The sequence below is a fragment of the Eleginops maclovinus genome, chromosome 15 (genome assembly GCF_036324505.1).
Source record: "Eleginops maclovinus isolate JMC-PN-2008 ecotype Puerto Natales chromosome 15, JC_Emac_rtc_rv5, whole genome shotgun sequence".
NCBI classification, from domain to species: domain Eukaryota; kingdom Metazoa; phylum Chordata; class Actinopteri; order Perciformes; family Eleginopidae; genus Eleginops; species Eleginops maclovinus.
In genome coordinates this window covers 14,228,259-14,253,244 of record NC_086363.1, presented here as the reverse complement: position 1 = coordinate 14,253,244, position 24,986 = coordinate 14,228,259, and the positions used below count along the sequence as shown (strand labels likewise).

The window sequence follows — 24,986 nt, the reverse complement described above, 5'->3', positions numbered from 1 at the left end:
AGCTGTCTAGAAGGATCCAGTGTTTCTAGTTGCTGGCACAGCATGGAGTCTTTTGGCGTGATGCTTTAGCTATTACAGCATGTCAGGATTTCCTGTTTTAGAGATGCCTGTCAACAGAAATTGCCCCATTTCATCTTCCCTCATTCTTAGTACCAATAGCAACGGGGGGGCCTCTGGCAAAGTGTTCATGCCACATGTCTGATCAAAAGAGAACAGTTTAATGGTAGTGCTGGACCAGCGTTTGATTGTCAATAAAAATAGATGGCGTTTGAAGTGCTTCTTTTATTTCCATTCATTCCCACTGATGGCCTTGACAATGTGGCTATTTGCATGTAATTGCACTCCCAATGCTGTGCCTCTTGGCCATGCATGTGATGGCCAGCAGCTCACACAACATAAACATACAAGTGTTCTCTTTATATGTTCTGTAGTAGTTTGCCTACTCGCCAAGGCTGTGCTGATTTATTCTGCACCTTTTTTTCCAGTTCTCACACTTCATACATCCCACTCAACCATTGGCTTATACACAGTAAAGGCTTAGATTGTGTGGTTTTTTATAACGTACATAAACAGGATGTTTTTCAATGCTTTTTGTTGCTTTTGCCAACCTTGGTACATTTTATAGCATAGGTTTTATACAGTACTGGCTTACAATTGGAAGCACAACCATTATATGGCATTTGGGTTGATGGGAAAATTGTGCAGTAGCTGGAGGGAATATAATGCTATTAGGATGCTATTACATTTGTTAGATAATGCTTCATCCTGGCTTAGATTCGCACCTCGGCTATTAACTAACACATATTACTCTCTGGCCAGTTAGCGTCTTGCATTTTGCTTTCAATTACGACAAATTAACAATGAATATAAAAGAAGGCTCATGTTTACAGGTTCAACATCACCCAGTTCCTTTGAATCCATTGAAGGGAGAATTCAAGGAGACATTTTCACGGCTGTGTATGTGTGTATACTCTGAAAATATATTCTCATAATGCATCATTTACATCTACGAGATGCTTAGTGCTTGGTCAGCATTGTTCAACACCATTCCCATAACCCAGTACCCACACAAACACACTGTTTGTTGCTTCTACACATGTAAAGGACATTGCATGGATTAACCTTTATTTCCCTTGAGGTTTACCCTGCATTTAGCCATAGCTGGTCAATACATAGTCCTTTCCATAACCTAAACCTAATCCTGACTTCTTTGATATATTCACTTCTACGCCATTCGGTTTTGCATTCATTTTGAAAACATCAGATGATTTCGCAGGGTTATGTGGAGGTGTGTTTGGGGTTATTTGTGTAAAGTCAGTGCTGCAAGTTTCTCCAGCTTTTATTACCTTTTGATATTGGATCCCTGCTGTCTTGAATCCATAAAATATTAAAATTCTTTCCTCTAGCCTACAAACCGTACATTGTATTTGTCTCATACTTATATGTTTTATTGAATAGAATCTTTATTATTCTTGAAAACTTTTTTCGCCTTAAAACTTGTCAATGGAAAAGCAAAGGTTGCCTCATAATTTTCTTACAATTGTCATTATTCTTACATTGACCCTGTGTGGCAAACAGTCCGATTAGTGAATAATTGTCCTCTGATTTGAAAGTGTGGCACAATACGACAGCAATGCATGTTATTCTCTCATATTCTAAGTTGGGGTTTAAGAATTATTAATATATATTAATGTCAAACAAGTACATCCGTAATGAGAAAGACTAGTTGTAGTATGGTTTACATAGATACAGGTCCAATGTTCTGCAATAACGGTAAAACAGAAAGACATTGCTTTACTGGAAATGTATGAAGAAATATTGCCAGGTAGACTTTGGATACCATTTGCCACATTATGATACACATTGCCAATCGTAAAACATTCATATGTATATATGTTATAATATTTCCCCCCGGTAGTCAAGGTATGCACAGTATGTATGCGTTCTCAGAGAAGGTTAATAGCCCCTCAGATCTGGGAAAATATTTATTGTGCTACTGGGCTATAGGAAAAACCTGACTTGCTCTGTATTTCAGTTTTAACAAGTTGAAATAGATCTTACCCTCTCCCTCGTATGGCCTGACCAATACTGCAGTTTTGAGGATGATGCCATTATACATTTCTACGTGGTATTTTTGTATTAGTCGTATCTACACATTCAATGTTTACATTTTTTTTTAAACAATCTTGACATTGGTCATTTAGCTACTTATTATTTTATTGATTATGACCACTCATAATGTTCTGATCAGTACAGTGCATTTGACAAATAAGCATCAAGCTCTTCCCTTTTGTCAACAGTTAAGAGGAAACTAGATTCAGGAAGTGTTTGTAAAGTCATTTATTGAACAGGATACATTACATCGTGGCCTTGTCTTGGTTTAGTTTATATCCTGGCCATGAAACAGGCCATGAATCGCTAAGCGCTACATCGATTTCACACAACTTCTTTTATTGATCATTGCCCTGAAGTTTTATTTCTTAGTTATTTATTAATATCCTAACTTCTATATTTCATGTACATGATCTGAATGGGTCTCAGATGGGCTGTTACTGAAAAAAATGACCCGTTCCATAATGCACAAATATACTGATTTACATACATTTGAACAAAACAAATCAGTTTGTTTAGGCCACGTGTTAAAGTGACCCTATGATGCTTTTGGGCTTTACTTCCCTTGTGGTGTGTTTTTATATACGTTTTTTGGCATGTAAATGGTCAGGCTGACATCCCAAAGTTCCCTCCAGAGGGAGTTTCTCTCCCATTTCACTTTGAAACCCAGAGCAGACTGGGCTCTGATTGATTAGCTGGCCTCACGCTGTACAGGTAGTGTGAGGAAAAATAAACCACTTTTTCCACATTAAATCATTTAAACATGTCTCAGTAGAGGTACAACATATAAATATGAACCTGAAAATTAGATTCAAAGTCCATGAATAAGTCACCTAATGTCAGGGGAGTGCACATGTTATAAAATACTGTATTTAAAAAAGATTTTGCTAAAATGACCAACCACATAATATGATCAATCTTTCCCACATCCAATTTACAAAAAGTGGCTGCACAGCTATCAAATGTTTGGATTATTCCAGGGGTTTGATGTTATTAAAGGCAAGCATTTTAGATGATTTGTCAACCCCAGCAAGGGTTTTACATGCCCATCCAAAAGGGATGACCATTTCATTTGAATGTGCTGAGACCATGGTAATATGATTTGTCATGATCGTCCCTGACCCTCATGACACTATCTATATTGCATTACCTGCGTGACCGAGTGTCCTGTAAGCCACATTATCTTCCACTGCAACTGGATTTCTTCCTCAGCAAATCCAAATGCCACATCTCACTTGCCCGCATTTGTGATATTCATGGTAACAAGCAAAACAGAATAATTTATAATTTTCTTTTTTTTTTTTACTAGTGTTAAAGAAGAAAATAAATCAAAGTTAAGACCGGAAGACGGGGGTGAATTGTTCTCTTAGAGGCAGACATTGAAGGCTTAATAGTGTCCCTGGCGACAGTGACTGTACGGCTTCAAATCCTTGTTTTTTTCCCTCACTGCCTTTTCCTCTAACACACTACTGAGGAAAGCTCTTCTCACACACACACACACACACACACACACACACACACACACACACACACACACACACACACACACACACACACACACACACACACACACACACACACACACACACACACACACACACACACAGCTAGTGAAACATCCTTCAGTGATCAAAGAGGGAGAACACTGTATTAGTTACCACCATTTTTTGTTGTTTGAAAGCTATGAACACACAACTAAAATACCAACTAAATATTGCGTTTAGATAATTGCATTACTAATTTATCTCTGGAAGAATTTAAGACATTGGGGTGAGCACCTCGACCCCAATGGAAAATCTTGCATTTTTCTCACTGCTGGTTATTTATTACCCCCCACATATAGTATATTAGTTTATATTCTGTCACACAGAAAGAACTCATGTAGAGTGATACCGAAGTTTCCTGGCCTTGCCATAACGAATCGAGACACAGGGTTCCAACTTGACATTCTGGACAGAACAGCGGCATAAATAGTTTGAGAAATGTAGTAGGTTAGAGCAGGAGTGGTTTTATTATCTGCATGTAATCCTAACCTGGCCTGGAGGTCACAAGAAATATGAGAAATATAGGCACGCCTGTGTAGGAAGGGTAATGGTGTGACTAGAATTAGCATTTCATCTGGTCTGTAGGCCAGGGTCTAAATAGCAGAGCAGTAACACGGTGTAAGAAAGTGTGTTGGTGCCCAGTCTCTGGCATAAACATCCCGTCCGTATTGTTCCATTTGTATTTCTTACTAATTATGAGAATTTAGTGTGTGTGTGTGTTTTGCATTTTTATTTTGGTTAATGCAATTTTAATAGTGCAATTGTCTATTTAGAATTCTGCACAAATGATCAGTCATGATCATAAACCCAGTATTTCCTCATTGTGTTATAATAAATCCTGGAAGTTAAACTCTCTTTAGATCAAATGCTCTTTTTCACAGGCATAATATTGGTACTTGTACCGGTCCAAATACCATCATTTTGCTTTGTTCCCATCTCAAGCTCCCCTTAGCGCCATCTGAAGAAACGTGGCTAAAGAAAGAGATGTTGGGAGGGGGAAGATGGGACAGGGAGTTTAGAGGGGTTAGGTTAAATGGTCCATGTCAGTAGCAGTCTTTAACGCATGGGATTACTGCCCCTTTGTGTGCAGTGAGCTCACTCAATCACGGAGGCCGTGTAAGACACACTCTCACCATTTACCCCACACTGTCACAGCCATCCTGATCAAGCTGACGGAGGCTGGGGGAAGTACACCGCCGCAATCAGCCGCTCTAACAGTAAGGGAGAGAATAAATTGAGAGGACAAAGAGAGACGACAAAAGGAAGGAAATACATGAACCAGGAAAGAACGAAAAGATAAACACATTGGAAGAAGAAGGAGCTAAAGCGCGGGTTGAAGAGGACACAATGTGAATAAATCAGTGAAGAAGGCACAAGGTGAGACGATGCACTTAAAACAAATGAAGGTTCGCTATAAAGAAAGTCGTGGAATGCACTTAAAGCAAGAAATGGGTTACAAAATGAAAAATATAAAGAGATGAAGTGGCTGTTGAAAGGAAAGTTGGAGAAGTGTCTTACAGGAACATGATTTTGCATATGTGTGAGATGGGTTGTAATGATGCTTATTAAAGCTTTTATGCAAGTGTTGTTAAAATAGGCATCTCATTGTGTGCTCTATTTGCTCCTCTTTTTATGAGCTCACATGGCTGGCTTGAAACCTGATAACCCCCCTGAAAAAAAAACCAGATCTACTATATGAAAAGCACGAAAAGAATCTAATAAGAAAATGCTCGATATAGAGCAGCGGACAGCGCTGTTTGAAGGCAGCTGAGATGATCATTATCACTTCAGATATTAGAGGGATTCTCGGCGTTTTCAGCTTCTGTATGCACACTTTATTTGTCGAGGGACCTACAGTTATTAGATGGGCCAGGCGGAGTTTTTTTTCATGTCAAACGCATATTACCTGTGAATCCTCCTACACAGCCAGATTAAGTTATGGAACTGTGAATATTTGAAAAGGTATTATCTTCTCAATTACAAGTCGTGTTTCCGGGCTCTTGAGTTCAGTATGATAAGCACCTACTGAAGAAAGTTTGACAACTTGCGAGAGAGTTTTGAAAAGTTTTCTTCTTTCTCCTTATTTACTTTGTTTAAACGTAAGTGTGGCAGCCGGGTGTGGTTAGAGCGCCGGCTGCTGGGGTGAGGGGAGTGGCTCGGCCAGAGACCAGACAGCTGATCGGAATCAGGTAATCAGGCAGTTAATATAAAGCATGTTGGTATCCTGGTTCTGGTCTGTCTTGCAGTAGGCTGGGTCCTGGGAAGACGACACAGCCCGTCCTGGCCTTGCCCGTCCTGAAAGTACCGCGGAGCTGTCTGTTGTGTGCACATTTCTTAAGAAATAAACGCTATTGTTTTGCCCAACCGCGAACACTTCCGTCTCTTGCCTTTCACCTGAGCCATCCCGCTCACAGTAAGCTAATCTACTATTGTTAAAACATTTATGTAGGTAATGGCATCATAAATAAGAGTGTGTTTATGGCCCATAGAGTTATACAGTTACTCTGCGTCAAAGGTGTAATTTCTCACTCTTAATGTTGGGCTCATTGTATAAATAATATTTATAGGGTTGTAATGGGTTACTCTGATGCAAACAAAAAAAACATCCATAACAGTGCAGGCCTCTGACAAGCACTAATAATCTCCCCTGCCGCCCATTACTTTCACTGTCAGCATTGTTGTGGAGGTGATGGAAGAAGAGTAACGCAACAGTAGCCACAGTTGGGCTCAACGATCGTCCTTGGAGACTTCCCAGAACCCACCCTCAGTGTTGCTTAATAATGTTTTCTAAAGGGGGGCCTTCTATGCTCATTTCAGGTATATATATGTATTTTGTTCCTGTTGAAATTGGTCAACTGTTAGAGATGTGTTGAAGATGTTCGCCCCCTAGCCTATCACGTACAATATGTACCAATAGAGGCACAAGTGTTACATACTGATGTCATTAGGTCACAGAAGCAAACATAGGAGTCTTATTGAGACGTGGGGGCAGTTGTGGCGAAGTCCGTAGGGACTTGACTTGTTAACTGGAAGGTCACCGATTCAAATCCCCAAAAGACCAAGTGCTACCGAGGTGTACCTGAGCAAAGCACCCTTCCCTACACTGCTCCCTGGGCGCCGTACATATGGCAGCCCACTGCTCCTACACTAGGATGGGTCGAATGAAGAATGTAAATTTCCCCTCTGTGGGACCATTAAGGGTCCCTTCTTCTTCTTCTTCTGATGGGGGAGTGTGTGGGAGAGAAACTCCCTCTGCAGGGAACATTGGAATTTTAGCCTTTGCAGACCATTTACATGCACACAAACCTATATAAGACACCACAGGAGATAACGTTTAAATTATGACAACCATCTAACCCCTGAGCCACAGCCCTCAATTGTACATGTTATTGTGGGGGTTGTATGTATCTTGTTTTCAGCTGTCACATTTTGAGGAAAATGTTTTTGAAAGTATACTATTCCAGCTTTGGGGAAACAGCTCAACAGCTAAAGGGCAGCTCATGTTTGTAATTCCCTTTTCCCTAACTCCATTAGAAGTGTTGTTGTTGAAAAAAGTCACATCCTTACAAAATTAAATATTGCTCTAAAGGTCAAATTTGAGGTTATAAGTTTAGTGAGTCTTGGGATTCAGTTTCTATTACAGTTTGAGTTGCAGTACTACGGAAAATAGGCTCTGATGCCGACATACATTTATGATAGTTATTCGTTTTGTTTAGGATAATGTTCTGATGACATTAGCAACCGCCTTTTCTAAGATGTTGGAAATTCCCATTCTCTGTAACTCAATGAAGAAGGTTTTCTCTGAAAAGTAAAACCTCCTTACAAAGTGAAGCATTGCTCTGAAGGACAAATGTGTTTTATAACTTAAGTGCATCTTTGGATTCAGTTTATACTACATTTTTTGTTGATGTGAAGCTCTCGTCTGTTACTTTCACCAGGACAGTTCTGCCATTTAAACAGAACTCTTAGTCTGATGGGAGTGCAGTGATTAATACAATGCTAACCTTTTTGCCTCTGTAATTTTGCTTCTGCTCACTGTAATTAGACGTCATATCGTCTTCTCAGACGTCCACTGATGAGAGGCTTAAACAAACATCCACGTCTTATTAATCTTGACATTGCCACGGTTTTGTGTGTTTAACTCTATGGTCACTGTCTCTCTCTCTCTAGAACACGCAGCATTTTTTTCCCGCCGAGGTTACTCTTATTTGACTTGTGTGTCAGTGACGCTAACTTTAATTATTGTGTCTTTCCGGTTAGTCCATGCATTCTGATGAGCCCTGCGTTTAAACACACACACACACACACACACACACACACACACACACACACACACACACACACACACACACACACACACACACACACACACACACACACACACGTACGGCCTGGGTACAATGTGAGAAACGGGTCAATTAAAAGGGCCTTTGACTGTCCCCAATGTTTTAATTAAAGTAGCAGTGAAATGTAAACTCGGTTCTAATTATGATTAGCCCAAATTAGCTGTCACTCTGAACTTAATTGCTTTTGAATAGAGCTGACTTCCATAATCTCCATGCACCAATATCGGCGCTAAGCTTGTGTGGCCGGTTATTTAGCACTGTATTGTTCTCCATACACATTTTTGAGGATATCAGAAATAATGTTAGGTAAACACTCTCTTCTAGACTTTATTTGTAATGTCTGCTTTTGTATCTCTCCTCTCAGGCTCTACTGGATACGGTGGTGAAGAAGAGTGAAGGCTACAGTGTGGAGCAGCTGGAGAGACTCTACTCCCTCCTCAGCCAGTGCATCTACCGGCACCGCAGAGAGTACGAAAAGACCCAGCTACTCGAGGTCAGAAACACACATTCTTTAATAACAATGACTTGATTAATCACTAAAATAATAAGCATAATAACTGATGGTCAAAAGAATTATGAGTTTTGTTCGCCAACCCGGAAGTAAGCATAGCGAGGGCTCCCTGCACTCGAAGCAATGGAATTTTCCATTAGCTTCTGGAATATAAGTGAAAATAAGATCTGTGGCAAACATCCATTAATAATACGTATTGGTTTTGTTCAGCAAGATAATGTCAACCCATTAACACCACTTTTATAAAAGTTGAAGCTTTAAAGAAATCACCAGAAGTGAATAGCTAATGAAACACTATGATTGCAGCATGACTTAACGTCAACACCGCTAAACTAACAGCTGATTTGTGTCCGGATTGATGGCGTTTAGTAGTCTCATTCAAATAAAAGCTTTAGATTAGGACTCCCTTCTGCACCATTCGATTGCTGCTGTCTAACAAGGAATTTCTTTTTTCAATATAAAGCATCTGACATTTGAACTTTCATTTATAGTAGATATAAATGCTGCCACAATAAAATTAAATTGAATAACACACACAACTCCTGACAGAAAAATTATCCAAATACGTGCTACACAACCCCTTGTTTCAGACCCTCCTTATGTCCTGAGTGTAGATGATCCACAGATCATTGAGCTCATTTATCATTAGTAATCATGCAAGCCGTTACTGAGGCAAAATGGTCTTACTTCCCTTTTTGGTGCGTGCTGCAGATTTGTCTCTAGGTAAGCAAAGTAACTGAGTCGGAGTAACACGATGCCAGGACACATGCTGTGACTTTTACAGTGAGGTTTTTAACAACTGCTAACATTTAATGAACTAATAACATTCCAGGATGATGGAAAAGTGTAAAGTGGGCATATGATATCCAAGATCCGTTTTACTGTCTGTTTTAGGGGGTTAGATATAGACGTCCTCACTCACTGAGACAAGCTGAACCAGGGTGTAGAGTCTGGAAGTGACAGAGAAGAATTACACTTTTAAATAAAATTTCAAAAATGTATTCTGACTATACAAGCAGGCCTGTCTGACTTCAGGAGCGCCCTACTATTCATTGATTTGGTTTGAACCGTGTATATTCTATTCTTTTTAAAGAGATCATACTAAAACTCCACTCTGAGAAAAATAAGTATGTATGAGTACTTCTACAAAAAAACAAATATTGTAGAGTTGAGGACATTTTAAAAGATTTTAAAGCCAGTGTCAGCTGTAGCACACTGTCATAAGTGCTTCGTCCAGTCTTAACTAAGAATGAAGAGAAATACCCTTAATTTAAGGTCTTTTTTTTCTATTTCCAATCTCCTTTTGCAGTGTTCCGTCTAAACAAGAGCTTCTGTATTTTCTCCCAGAATCCCATCTGGTCATCTGCTGCTGCTGTAGGATGTCAGTTCAGACAGTGTCCTGGTGCTGGTAGCCAGGACTGCCTGTCAGGATGTCAGGGAGAGGGAGGGAGGGGGGGATAGGGGCGAGAGCAGTGAGCCAGGTGGTGCCGCCTGTCGACAGGCCGGCTGCTGGAGGAGGGGGTGGGGGGGGGCTGGGTTCATCTTATCCTGCCAGCCTAAATTGGTGTTTCCAGAGCAGAAATGTCAGCCCGCTTGGCACGTGTTTTGTTTGCCAGTGTTTGCAGCACACAGCTCCCCTCCACAGCAGGTCCTCTCCTTGTTCCTCACCAGGGAATGATAAACATGCGCTCATACAGACCGGGGTACCGGCTGGATACTCAGTATGGCGGCTGGAGCCATTCCCACTTAATGTGCATGGTGTTTGTGTCTACTTTGTAGAGACGAGTGAAATGGAGCATGTCCATACATTTGTCTCCTTTACTCTGCCCCCCGCCCTCCCCTGGGTACGGCTTGTCTCCGTCTTCCAGAAGAGCTGACCTTTCAGCAGATGGAGCGGACTACACCCTGCTTCCAGTTAAAGCCAGAGGGACCCTCTCTGCCCTGTACACAATATCACGCCAACTGTGTTCCTATCCACAAATTGGCGTTCATATCGCCCCTAGAACTAGTATTTCAACTACCCTGTTTCTCAGACAGCAATTTAAGACTTTGTATGAGCCAAAGACCTTTAACCCACATCCGTGTGATTCCGGAGCTGTACACGCCTCTGGCCAAGTTAGTGGATCATCACAAGGGTTGGTTATTTCCCTGCTTATTTGTTAATTCCTAAACACGCAGGCCTGCCGGTCATCTTTTTAGTTTTGGTTGATTGAAAGCAATGGTGGAGGTGTTGATTTGCAAATGGCTTCTAAAACGTTGAATTTGTGGTCCTTGTTCTTTTGTCAGCAGTAAAATGTATATGACACAACTTTCTGAAGCATGTGAACTCTTTAATAGTCATGACAAACATCTGGCCTTGATGTTAGTCAAGGCGATCTTTTGAGACCTTCTCTGAGACATTGTGTACTAATGTTGTTGTCAAGGCAGAAAATTCTGTGTCTCTACGACAGAAGGCTCTCTAGAACAGAAAGTAATGCAGCCCAATCTTTCATCATTGTGTGAAAGTGTTGTCAGTATCGTGAGAAAAAAAACACACTCATCCTGGCACAAAACACGAGCTTTTTCTCTCGACTCTCTCTTTTGAGAGGATAAAAATGTATGCTGTTGTTGTTTTCGCTCTCCTTACCTGCACGCACACACCACAGGGAACCCTTACCCTCTCCTAGGGGCTGTAGGAAATTTGATCTGGGAAATAAAGGAAATCAGTAACTGAGGTGGAAGTAGATGAGACTGGTTCAAAAAGAGGCAGGTACACCAAAGTCATTTATCACACCTTTGTCACAAATTGAAGACATCTTGACAGCAGTGATGCTGGATCTTCTTTTAATGCGTTGTATTGATGGCGCCATCGGGAAATTAAATTCCTAAATCTACAATTCTGCCACACAGGGATTAAAGCAAGGTGTGCTGGTCAACTTGCACTTGTCCTAGAGAGCGCTACATGCAGAACTTCATCAGTGAGACAGAGTAGGGAAGTGAGACAGAGGTGCTGCAGAGACTTGTTGTTGTTGTTGTTATTGGGTTTTTCGGGATGACAAGGTGATAGGCCTCCTGGCAGATAAACTCGAGATCACACAGGTGCAGGGAGGAAAAGAGCTTATTTGCGCGGCAGTGTGTGGGCGTACAGTGTGACACAACAACAGACGGGTGGCATAGATGTGTCTAAATACGCGCTGTGCCTGATGAGCAAAAACTTTCAGGGTATTCTGGAAAAGTAGGGACTTTTCATTTCGTCAGATTTCATTCTGTCATTGGGTTTTACAGCTTGTGTGACCTGGTGCTGATAGTTGTGGGGGGGGTATGATGATAAAGAGCTTTATTGATGATATAACTGGCGTTGGCAGGGTAATTAAAATGATATGCGGAGTAGAAACTGTCCTGTGACCTTTTTAAATCCATTCAGAACACATCGGCTATAGTTTTCATTGTATCTCAATTAACGAATAAACAGCTGGCCACAATGCACTCTTCAGCTAACAGTTCCTCCCTGAGCACCACTTGAACCTTTAGTGTAAGCGTGAGAGGAGGATATTTGACGTTCATCTGAAGAAATTAGTTTTGAATTCAATGCCATTTGACTTTCAAGAGCATTTCTAAGCTGATCTTTGTTAGGAATTTATAATGAATACCCTTTTGGACATCTCTTTAATCAAACATTTAAGTACTGAGGAAAATACTGGAAATATTGGTTTTTTTCTTCAATTATAAACTAATAATGAAAATAGTGATCTCACAATTTGTTTTTCTTGTTCTTGTCCAACTTAAAGTCCAAAACTTAAGGTCCCCCAAGACCATTTTAGGGAGGCTGTGGCTAGGGCTGCCCCCCATTAGTCGACTAATCGTTAGCCAAAAATGTGTCGACTATTTCATTAGTCGGGGAAAAAAATAATAATAAAGAGCTCCATCTGTGTGCCGCATACGCTATAACCCGTTAGCCGGAAACCCACTCCGGAGCTGTGCCTGGTCTTTTAGTTAATTTTGTCGGACAGGAAATCCATTGTGTGGGATCCTTCTGAGCGGGTAAAGGACGAGCCATACAAAGTGACATGCAAACTCCGCTAGAAACAAGTCGCCTCCGTATCCATGCAATCGGAGTGCAGCTTCCTGAATGCGGGCATCATAACAAAACACAGAGCTTTATTATCCCCGACAACGCGTGTTCCTTTCTCAGACTCGGAGGAAAACAGCAGCAGTGAGTCAGGCAGCAGTCAAGCTATCAAAACAATTATTTATTCAATTATCAAGATCAGATAATAAATGAATTGACTCATCATTTCAGGATTATTGATCTTCATGTCTACACCCCTTTTAAAAAGATGCCCTATTTTATTTCTCGGCGGAATATTATGGTTGTCATTGCAAACAGTTTCTAGTAATTTGAATGCAAGACTTTACAGCTCTTGTTATTTGAGTATTTCTGTTGCCGTCATGGCGTTAGGTTCTAAAGTTTTCATCCAATAAGGAAAAGTTTAAGTCTCTTTAGAGGAGAAAAATCTTTTTACTGTAAAGTTTTTAACTTCTGTTGTAGATGTTGGAATTGGTGTCTTGTCGCGGCGTCTGTTGCACTGACTCAGCCATACAGATGAGGGAACACACACAGTGCAACATCTTCAAGGCATTAATCACGGTCTATTGCCGGCTAACATCCATCTCTCTTCCTCTGGCTCGGCTCAGATTTAGTCAGTGTCAAACTCTGCTGTTTTCACGCTGAGAAAAATCGCCTGTCTCATTCCAGCACAGCTTTGCTTCATTTTACATCATTTATCACGGTGAAAGCTGTTGTTTGCTGTGGGAAATATCCAAGTAATATTGAAACCCCGGCGCACAGATGCTTTATACACACATCTGAGTTTGCAGCGTTGGTTGAGACTAAGCAATATGTGTGTGTGTGTGTGTGTGTGTGTGTGTGTGTGTGTGTGTGTGTGTGTGTGTGTGTGTGTGTGTGTGTGTGTGTGTGTGTGTGTGTGTGTGTGTGTGTGTGTGTGTGTGTGTGTGTGTGTGTGTGTGTGTGTGTGTGTGTGTGTGTGTGTGTGTGTGTGTGTGTGTGTGTGTGTGTGTGTGTGTGTGTGTGTGTGTGTGTGTGTTGCAGGAGATGGAGCAGAAAATCCAGCATTTTGATACATTCCTGTGAGATGGAGAGGATACCATATCAGCCTGGGACCACAAAGACACTAACTGAGTGAGAGAGAGAGGAACTTCAGCCCTCAACCCAACACAACACAACACACACACACACACACACAGACACACACACACACACAAACAAAGAAATCCAGCGCCCTCTTCTTGCTGGGAGGAGAAACTCGAGGACGATGTTTAGGACATTCGATGGTGCTATCGTCTCAGGAACCTGGCCAGATCCAGACCCCTTATACATAACCAAACTCCTGGAGGTGTGTCAGTCTCACACACACACACACACACACACATCCAACGCTGACGGGCGACCCTGGTGCTACTCGGGTGCTATCCTAACTTTCATCCACGCTGCTCTTTGGGATTCCTTATTAACTTTGATGACGAGCAAAAACCAACAGATCGGGTGGTGTCATAAACCTGGGGGCTGCTTCGCTCCTGCAGCAGGCCGTGCAACACACACACCCAGACTGTAACATGTATTTCAACAAACACACAGCTGGAAATGCACACACACACTCACCCAGATCCTCACCAGCAGAGAGTGTGAATGCAGAGGCCCGCTCGGAGATGAGGACAGATAATGTTCTGATTCACTGAACCACATTGCTGAGCCCATCTTTCCTCCCCCCCCCCCCCCGCAACCCCGAGTGAAATGCTTCGTCATAGGCCAGTAGTTACTGTGCTATTACGCGGCTCATCTTTTTCCGTCATTTTAGCTACTTGATTAATTCAATACCTGAGCCACCGTCAAGGATACTCACCCCAGAACAATAGTTTCAGCTAGAACAAAAACTGGATGAAGTTGGCGCAGCGGGACTAGAGCCGATTATGTCCTCTTCATTACAGCGGGCTCGGTGGAGGGCTGTTGGCCCCCTCACAGTTCCTGTCTCAGAGTGACTGGTGAACAAGGTCAGCTGTACGACCTCTCGTATACACCACCTCTGGCGTTCACACTTGCAGCAGATTGTCATGTCCTAAATAGTTTGTGGTAGCTTAACAACCCCTCCTCTTCCTCCTGCTCACTAGCATTCACAGTCTGAATGTTTTCCCTCCCGCTCAGGCTGAGCCCGCCAGTTGATTTTCCTACCGACACTCCCGGCTGAGGGACTGGAAGCAGTACAAATTGGAATGCGTCTAGAGTTTGCACTGCCTAGCGTGTGCCTTATGTAAAACCCCTTATATTCAAACTCTGATATATTTAGCAGGATTTTTTATTTACTTGTGACAATGAACAGGCTCCAATTTGGGGTAAAATCCTAACCACTAAGGTCAGAGTGACCTTGAAGCAAAAAAATATATATTTAAATACCATTAGGTTGTTTAAAATCAAATCTAGGTTACATCTCCAACTGAAAAAACACGTTTTAAAACCTCTGATTACAAATTGAGTTTTAGATAACACTTACCTTCGTGGATGAGTCCGGCCAGATGCATCTCAAGCACTTGAAATGTTGATTCGATATTTAAATGTATTCATGCCCTCTTAAAACCCAGACCAGTCTCCACCTGAGCGGACAGCAGGTGTGAGAAAAGGTTGACACCACCAGCTTTTCTTCAGTTTTCCATATGCAAAAATGTTGATGCGAGTCAAACGGTTTACCGTGCCAAGTTTTACCCCACTCACTTAAAAAAGAAGGTGCTCACATAACCTGTTCATATGATTTGTATTAACTATGAAAATGTTCTTTTACATGGTCATAACAACCTGTGTGTTATGTTGTATATTTGATAATACTTTTTCTACGTTTGTTTTAGTTTTTTTATAAAATGCTTCGCTTGACGTTTTGCAATCCATAATGAACAAGGCCACTCTAGGCAGTGCCCGTCACTAAGTTGTATTAAGCACAACATGGTTTATTTTTTTCCCTCCTTTCAAATGGGTGTACCGAATTTACGGAAATATTTTTTCTGTTTTTCTCGACACCAGACAAGAGAAGCTGGATTCTCATCTGTGGCCAACATGTTGGACTGCAGTTTGTGAAGAAACGAACTGAAGCTTTATAATGTTCTCATGGCATTGTCATGGCTTTTGGAGATGCCATATTCTGAGCAGGTGCAGACTTCTTTCACTCTGGTCCAATCCTCAAACTCACCTCAAGCTCACCTCTGCCTTCTCTCAGACTCTAGGTGACAAAAAAAGGATATGCAAACTGGCATTGACAGGTTAGCACTTGGACTACTGCAGAGAGAAAAACCAACGCTACCTCAGCTTAATTTATTTTAATGCGACAACCGTTTACTGGGTACAAAAACAGTGTTTTCCCCCCCCCCCCACCCCCGAAATACTATTGCAACATCTCCAGTATCATCAAAGGTACCAGATCAGTGAAAGCACGGCCGCTGCAGTAATCCAAGAGTTCCTCATATCTCTCCGATTGTTCACGATGTTTGCATCTGAGCCAGATGATGATTGCATACATTTTTTTTACATATTTCGTGGGCTGTGTATTGTTTGCTTTTGTCAAATTTTTACTGTTCCTAGACTCTGAAGAGATGTCATAGATCTTCTGTCCTTTCATAAAAATCACACCCATACTTTGTTAGAAGCTACATCTTTTTGCCTCCTCACACATCCATCGCCTTTATATTACATTGAGCTTTTTTTTTGCAGATTTTCATCTCATAATTCCGATTATTTATTATTAAACACATTTTACACCTAATTCAGTCAATTGTCTTTTTGTACGTTTTGAAATGTAATGAATCGGGAAAGCGTCGCACGTCTGTTTTAACATTTTTTGTTGAATTGCATAGCGTTTTTGTAGCAGGTTTTTATTTGGCGTGTGCGGGGGAATAAAGGGTTTACAGGTCACTCAGGTTCAATACGCGTCAACATGCCCTTTGCAACGTTTCTATTTATTTCATTATTCTGGTGTTTTCTTCGTTAAAGTGGTTACGAACTGTTTGGCATGCGGGAAGAGACTAACATGAGGACGGATATTTAAAAAAATTGCTTCTGTTTAGTGGATCCCTGGAAGAGAAACAGGACCAGAGTTCATTAAATGTTGTTCACTTTGTCTCCACTTTCTGCCAAAAGAGTTATTTTTTAAGGAATTTAGAAACACATATGGAAATAAAATATGGGTAGTTAAATGTCATACATTGTGATCTTCCTTTCTTAATAAAAATTGTAGCCAGTTTGGACTAACAACCAATTTTTGTCTGGTAGTTGAGACTACTTAGTCCAGTATGCAGAAGGAAGGGTTTGTTCTATCCTGAATTACTTTGTTCTTCCCTATTGTTTCACAGATACTTTTAGTCGAGACTTTCCATAGCTTTGTCTATTCTGTTCTGTGTATTTAACACGCCTGATCGAAATTGTTACTTTAGTGTAAATTATTATTTGAAATGAAACATTTACTGTATTTCTCAAATAAACTGCTGTGATATACTTGAATAAAAAGGTGCAAGCTGATTATTTCAAATGTTGACTTTTCTTACTGTTTGGGAAACACTGTCCTGTTCGTAAACATTACCCACAATTAGATGAATAAGCTGTGTAGAGCACTTTTCTTGCCCTTCAGTCATTAATAAAGTATACAAAAAAGACTCAACAAAGTGTTCATGTTCTGGTATATGTATTAGATTTCAATAATAACAATTGTTAATTTCTCCTTTTTGGGTACAGATTTACAGACATACCATTTTGAATTCAACCTAATTTTTTTTTTCTAAAAACATTTATACAGAATTGCCTTCAGGTTTTAAAATATACATTTTTCCTTCCTGTATTTACAGAATACCAACCCCAAAAGCTCAAGGGTCGCAATGGAACACGTATAAAACAAAAAGAAGGTGGCAGGGGGAAACTGAAGACATTAAACATGGAAAAGATAACTGATAACAGTCACAGGTGATATTGTGCTTTTTTTCTAGATCATCATCTGATCAGAGGTCAGCGGAAGGGGGAATTCCCTCTCAATGTCTTTCTGTCTTCATCCCAGAGAGAGTGTGAATCAAGGGGGCAAACAGGCCATTCACTTTCCAGATGTTTTCTCAATCGAGCTGGAATTTCACAAGAATGCAGATAAAATAAAGTTTTTCTCTTGTAAACCGTACCTGACCCAGATTTTATGGTTTTTCCTATGTTTCCCCAGAGTTACACAGAGAGTTCAAAATCTGTTTCCAAAATTACCTAATAAATCCACACGCAGTAGGAATTCCGCTTCCCTAAACAGAGGAAAGCAGGCGTTGGATTCCTTTACTTTTCCTTCTGTCCTTCAGATGTCCCTACTGAAAAACATTTGTGCACCCCAAAAGAAGTCTTGCTCTATTGACTGTAAAACGTACTGTCAAACAGAATACTCAAAAGGAACATAAATCTGGACCTGCAATGACTCCAAGTAAAGAAACAAAGACATGGTGAGTTCATGGAGATCTGGAAAAGACAGAAATAAAAAACCTGGTATTTTGTAGTTTACTAAGAGGGTCCCTGTGCCTGTTGGATGAGAGGATGAACTACTACCATGACACATACAGTACTGGAGGTTAGGCATCGTCGCCTGACATGGCTGAGTAGCTGAACATGAGTACATTCTGCACAGGGCTTTTTTTGGGTGGTGGGGCAGGAAACAGAGTGGATGGATGCTGGCGTCAAGTCCAGAGGTCGTCAACAGACCGACCCCGGCCCTAAGCTGCCGCCGCATGCTGTCCCTCTGCCGGAGCTCAGCTGGTGTTTGCCGTGGACCCAGTGTGTTGGGGTCCCAGCCGCCCTCAGCCACTCTGAATGTACTTCTTGATGACCACGCAGCCGTGTCTGAAGAGCGGGCAGGGCAGTGACTGCAGCAGCGTCCACGTGTTGGTGCAAGGGTCGAAGGTCTCCATGTTGCCGAGAGCTGGACCCTCGCTGCTCACGATGCCTCCTGTGGCGTAGATCTTGCCGTCCAGGATCACCGCACTGCACAGGAAGAAACACACATTGGTAAGACATTTGGGGTAGTGAGCATATCTGATTTAAGGTGTTAGGGTCCTTTAAATATGAAGTCATATCCATTAGCTAGTTAGCTTAGCACAACCACTTTAACCTGCTTCTGTCAAATGGTAACACAATTACCTATTACCGCTAAAGCTCAATAATAAATACATTTTATCATGCTTAATTTGTTAAAATGTTTTCATTCAATGTTGGGTTTATGTCTCAAACAGTACGTCTTAAATCTTACCAGTTGCCTGGCAACCGGTGGGAATTTTAGAAGTTACTTGCTGTGGCCCAAAAATCTGGCGTGAAGTTTTTTACTTTTTAAATGTGCTTGAATAAACAAACTGAGCACGATACAAGTTAATAGGTGAGGACCAGAGGGTATGCTAGGTGGAATTTGTTATCAATTATAACACAAACTCGACAGGTTTTCACTCAGTTTCTTGTGTTTAAAACACATACTACTCAATGTTGGGACTCTTCTTTCAAGATTGGTAATAATTCACAGCAATAGATTGTAGATGAAATGTTTTTGAAACCTTTCATGGTCAGTATTTTAGTATTGAAGTAATAAAGTACTAAATCTGCATCTCTCAATTTTTAGTACTCATAATATCTTCAAGCATATTTGAATTCAAGTGGTGTCAGAGGACCTTGTTCAAACTTGATCAACTTTAGAGGAGAATTTGGCCAATTACAGCCTGGTTCAACGATGGAATATCCTTCAGGAAAGGTTGCTATACAACATACTGCCTATACTGCTTTAACTGTTCCCTCTCTTACAGCCGCATGCAAACTGTATCCCTGCTTCTGCAAACCCAACATTTCCTACTGCTGCTGCGGCTTCCTATTAAAAGCCCTCACTGTTAGGAACAATTAATAGCGAGAGATAATCAGTGTCAGGGAGATAAGTAGGTGAACGCAAGTGTGAGCTAATTTGGTGGGGATATGAGATATCTGTGACTCAGCACGCAGGAATATTGCTCTCATTGTCAATCGTGATGAGACAAACAAAGCCAGATAGAAGACAACATATCCACAAACATGCTGATTGTAGAGCTGCGTTTGATTTTGTTTGACATCACTTACGCTTGCTCACGACTTGCCCAACAAGGCTACTTTGTAAGGCAGAGAGGAGAGAAAAAACGTTACATTCCCTCTTGAGGGCGAGAGAAGAAAAAAAAAAACTAATGAAAAAGCAAATATTCCTACAAATGTGCTCATTTGATACGAGAAACAGAAACAGGAGTTTGTGTGCGGAGAGGATTAAAACTTGGGCTGTAAGCTGATTAGGGCTTTGTGCTCCTATTGGGGTTTGGAACGATCTGCATTTACATAAGGTGCACGCTCAAATACACACAGAGCCAACAGCATGCAGTCCTATTGCACAAATTCACAACACTGCTGGGAGAGAAACAGATTATTACATAAAGCCTAAATCTACTCAGAGAGGAAGCACAGCTGATCCGAAAATGGAGAGAGCGCAGGGGCAAAGCCTGGAGCTGCTCTTCCTGATAAACAGAGGGGAGGGGCAGGCCTGTGGAGGGCCGGACGCAGCGAAGGGAGTATATCAGCTCTCCTGCACGATGACCAGCTAGACTTCATCTTATGTGCCAGTGCAGGCGCTGCAGATAGTGCCGTTTCTGAGTCTCTGTGTGTTTGTTGTTGCTCCCTGCTTCCCTTGCATCTTCTCCTCTCTCCTGTCAGACTTAGTTAAATGTAGCAGAACAGCTGCCTGGCGTGTGCTGCTGCAGCTTATCAATAACTCTGACAATGTGATTTATGTTACACATTCTGCACATAAGATCACCGCCTGTAATTGCTTCCCGAATGAATTTTTCGTGCATGCTTCTCTTTCTCTGCTTCTGCAGGGAAAGAGGAAAAGAAGGGCTTTGGCCCATAAAAGAGTGGGTTCATTATCCAGCAAACTGCACACCTCAGTGGCTCAAGCTGACTGGGATACTGTCGTTTATTTTCATTTATCTCCCTTTATAAGTCATTATGTGCCCACAAGTGGTGTAAAAGTTACAGGTGTGGAGCCGTTTCCAGTTTTAAGAACACATGCAAAGTCTTAACTTTACTCTAAATCAGGATGAAAGTGAGCGATTCACTGCTTTGAAGGAACGTTGATTAAATCAAGCAGGGCCTCTGATATTTTCGGTGAATTGTTGCCAAGGCTTTACTGATCAAGCAATTTACAAAATCAGAAAGCCATGATTCTACCACGGAAAAGTTTAACTTCCAAACCAAATCATTGAAAACTGTCAGCCCACGACTGGTTTTGTACATTTTTAATTAAATTCCTTCCTTCCTGGAGCTGTTAACCTGCGTCTCCTCACAAAGACTGTGGGATTACACATACAGTTGAGTTTTACATCTTTTTGAGGCTGTGTGTTTTTGAAGCTTCAACAAATATTTGGGGGCTTTTGAAAAAAATGGTTACAATTCCACGCTGGGGATTTAACTTATATGTAGCACAGCTTCATTAATAATCTCTTACCTGCAGAACTGCCGGGAGTGATTCATGTTGGGACCGGCCTTGATGTTGCCTTTGTCTGGATCATAGATTGTGGTGGCTCGTGCGTAGGCTCCTCCCAGGATGAATATAAAACCGTTTAGACTCACTGCAGGGGCGTATTTGTTATCTAAAGATACGAGAGGATGAGGAGAGAGCGAGACAAGGGGGGGAGAAGAGGAATAGAGATTTAAAAAAACAGAGCTATTGTTTGAAATTCATTCTCACAAGCAGCGGCAATTTCCATTCAGTATAATGGCATCAATTTGTTTTCCTCTCCTCGGGCCGCATGCAAAAATCATCATCAACATTCTCCTTATCACTTTACAGATGTGCCATTCCCAAGATTACTTTGGTAAGAAAAAGAAATAGGCAATGAATGGCCGACCTGTGAAAAAGCAGAGTTCATAAATCACTGTGGCTTTATTGGGTTCCGCTCCAAACATGTTTGGGCTTGGCAGCAATATAAAAGAGTTACCTAAGTCCCAATAATTCACAATTGCATTACCCCCTCTGGCAGATCCATACATTTACCAAAGGAAAAAATGGAGAAAAACATAGTGCACATTATTGGCGATACATGAGTGAACAGGTGGGATAGTGCATACTGTGCATACTGTATAATTCAATCTGAGACAGGATACAGCGCAGGAGGAAAACAGAGGCATTGAAGCAGCACCACAGAAGAATTATAGATGATAGGAAACAAAATGAAACTGGTTTGTGCGGAACAATGCTGCTGAAAACCTGCAGCTTGAGAGCAGCGGCCCTGCTGTGTGGGAAGAGGAAGTGTATTTCAAAGTCGGAGCAATTTCTCTTGAGCAGACTGCATCTGGCCAATTTACAAGCAGCATGAATAATGCACAGACACTTGGCCGTGAGCCGTCGTCCTCACTGTTTTCTGCCACAATGGACAGACATCGCTCATTGGAGATGGGCAACGGGAGGAGGAACGACTGACGCCTTAATAAGGGCGGCGGAGGCCCTCAAAGCTCCTCTGGTGCTGTCCGAACGCCTCGCCTTGTCTCCGCCTTCCAGCCCGCTGAAAGGAGGCCGCCATGTTTAATTAGCAGGTCATCTCTGGAGGCGAGAGGCGCTACATTCAGGCTGACATGCTGAAAGAGCTGCACTGCATTATGTTTTAGGCTACCCCATAATGTTATGTAAAAGCAATAGGGGCCAGACGCATGGACTAAAGCATAAATATAAAGCTTGACATACACACTCCTTATTTTCCTTCACTACTCTCTAAATGGATTTAGAAACAATCATAAGCATCCGGGTGTATATTGATAATTCGGACAGCTTCACCACTCATTAGACCGGGCTGTCAATACAAAGAACGACGACGGATTTCACAGAAGGTGTCGCATCAACGAGATTCCCCAGCAGTGCCTGAAACGGCCGTCATTATGCAGCTATTCATAGAGCCCATAGCACAAATTCATCACATGTACCTATAAAGCATAACCGCAGTAATATCTCAATTATTCATTTAAATGTCATACAGAGGATCGATGATTCATTTACAAAGCTCAATTTGAAACAGACCACAAAGTGCTTCACCATTCAGGATCAAATGAAAAGATCATTAACACACGGTTCGAATGTTAATAAAAAAATATTTAAAAAACCCATCACCCATTCATCATTTACAATGGAGTTTAGAAATGCGCATTTGATTGACATTTCACATTCAACCAAAAACGGCACAACACAAACAGAGGGATGGGTGGATGGGTGGATGGATGGATGGATGGATGGATGGATGGATGGATGGTGATAGATACTTGGTAAACACCAATTATTTTAAACTCTAAGGTTTCCTCTGACCTTTCTCGTACATATTCATAGAAAGATGCTTTCTGATGAACTACAGTCAAACATTATAATGCATCATACTGCAGGGCTTATGTATACTTTCCACTAGTTGATAACATTTTTAATACATTATGACTGCCAATATCAGAGGTGGGAAAATTACTCATATCTGTTACTAGAGTAAAAGTAAAAGTACCAGAGTGTAGGAATACTCTGTTACAGACACACGTCCTGCATTCAAAATGCAACTCAGCTAGAAGTACAAATGTATTTGCATCAAAATGTACTTAAAGTACCAAATGTAAAAGGACTCATTGTGCATCTCAGAAAAATATATGTTATTGTTTTGATTATAGTTACTGAAGCATTAAAGTGTTATCAGAGCTGGTAAAGGGGCAGCTAGTTTTAATGACCTTGCATACTGCAGGGTAGCTTGTGAATTTACTCCAGGTGGAACTAAAGTCTGATTTAAGGGATGATTATATTTCACATCATGAATCCAAATCTGTAAAGTAGCTAAAGGTATTAAAATAACGTAGTGGAGTAAAAGTACTCTTTTTACCTCTGAATTGTAGTGGAGTAGAAGTACAAAGTTGCATAAAATGGAAATACTAAGGTAAAGTACAAGTATCTCAAAAATTGTATTAAGTACAATAGTTTAGTGAATGTACTTAGATACTTCCCCCCTCTGGCAGATACACATTTAATTCAGTGTCATGACACTGAATATGCTAAATATAGCATATTCAGTGTCATGACACTGAATATGCTATATTTAGCATATATAATATAAATATATATATTATAGAATCATCCGTACTTAAATCAATTGACACATGCAAAATAACTTATATTACTGCCTTGTCTATTATGATTTTTGGGATGTGTAAAGAATGCATTACAAGTCTCGTCTATAATGGTTCTGACTGTCGGTATGGTTCGTCAGAAAGCATTATGTTTATGGTGCAGTCCTAACTCAATATCAATCCTCTCATAATGCACTGTAGCTGCTGTCTTTAAAGTGAGTGTGTTGCTATCCATGCTGCTTTCATGGCTGAATAAAAAATCCCACTTAACTTCAGCCTCTAAATGACTTAACGCAGTTGTTTCATGTCTTACATGACCACGGCACAGTCATTTGCGCACATTGAAATCCAATCTGAAATGCCACCGCAGCCATCTGAGGCATCAGCTTCAATTTCAGCCCCTTGAGAAACAAGTTGCCACTGATTGGTCCTCCTCACATTTTGCCCAACGTGTTTATTTTCTTCTTTTACCTTTTCCATCTCATTGATATGCAGCTGCCAGTCTCCGAGCGTGTGTGTCTGTGTGCCAGCATAAACGTGTGTACATGATGTTTTGTGTTAGGTCCCATAAACACAGAACACTCATTCCTCTCTGCTCAGCGCCTGAGGCAGAAAAATAACAGGATGCTCTCAAAGGAAAAACCTTTTTCTCTTTCCACCCACAGAAACTCTTACCATTGCTTCCTGCTTGTCGACTGTGGACACGCAGTACTCATTTAGTGTGAGTGCTTGGAGAATGTATACCTAAGGTTTACCTCATTCTCATTTGGCCAGCCTCAAAGGACTGCTGTTGGGGTTCAGCATCTCTCAGCTTCTGCTCTCATCCCCTGGCCTACGCCGCAGAAATCATGGTGTTTGTTCCTTAAACAACACTGAGCTACACTAAAGAGGGCACACGCATAGACAAACCTTGCTTTTCTCGGAGACACAATGGACTTTTGTCTGGTTTCACATATCTGATGTTAGAAAACACTGGGCAAAGAATTCACAACTGACCACATTCAACATCAAACATAAAACATGAATAAAGGGAAGGGAGAGGGAGACAGCAAAACAAGGTTTAACACGGCTGCGCTGATAGAAGTACAGACGTGCCTGCAGGGCAACAGGGGCTGACGCAGCCTCGCACACTCTGATAAAACAGCTTAGTCACCGAATCTGGGACCCCTCAGGCTGGGGTCAAGGACAGCAAACAAGTAAAATTGCACACACACACACGATGAAATTTGCAGGTGCTGTCTGAACAAACACCTTTCTATTGCCCTACATCCATT

The 24,986-nt window shown here is 41.3% G+C and overlaps 2 protein-coding genes across 5 annotated transcripts in view; one reads left to right on the top strand and one right to left on the bottom strand.

The window, feature by feature from the left end:
• Positions 1–17,077, top strand: part of atad2b (ATPase family AAA domain containing 2B) — a 72,204-nt gene extending 55,127 nt beyond the window's left edge. For all 3 annotated transcript variants that reach the window (XM_063901736.1, XM_063901735.1, XM_063901734.1), the window contains 2 exons: positions 8,367–8,495; positions 13,603–17,077. In XM_063901736.1, coding sequence (XP_063757806.1) covers positions 8,367–8,495; positions 13,603–13,644 — 171 coding nt within the window. In that variant the 3' untranslated portion in view covers positions 13,645–17,077. The remainder of the gene's footprint in view (positions 1–8,366; positions 8,496–13,602) is intronic.
• Positions 17,078–17,213: 136 nt separating this feature from the next.
• LOC134876682 (kelch-like protein 29) overlaps positions 17,214–24,986 on the bottom strand; it is a 191,683-nt gene continuing 183,910 nt past the window's right edge. For both annotated transcript variants that reach the window (XM_063901738.1, XM_063901737.1), the window contains exons 14-15: positions 21,071–21,215; positions 17,214–18,549 (exon numbers count right to left, since the gene is read on the bottom strand). In XM_063901738.1, coding sequence (XP_063757808.1) covers positions 18,366–18,549; positions 21,071–21,215 — 329 coding nt within the window. In that variant the 3' untranslated portion in view covers positions 17,214–18,365. The remainder of the gene's footprint in view (positions 18,550–21,070; positions 21,216–24,986) is intronic.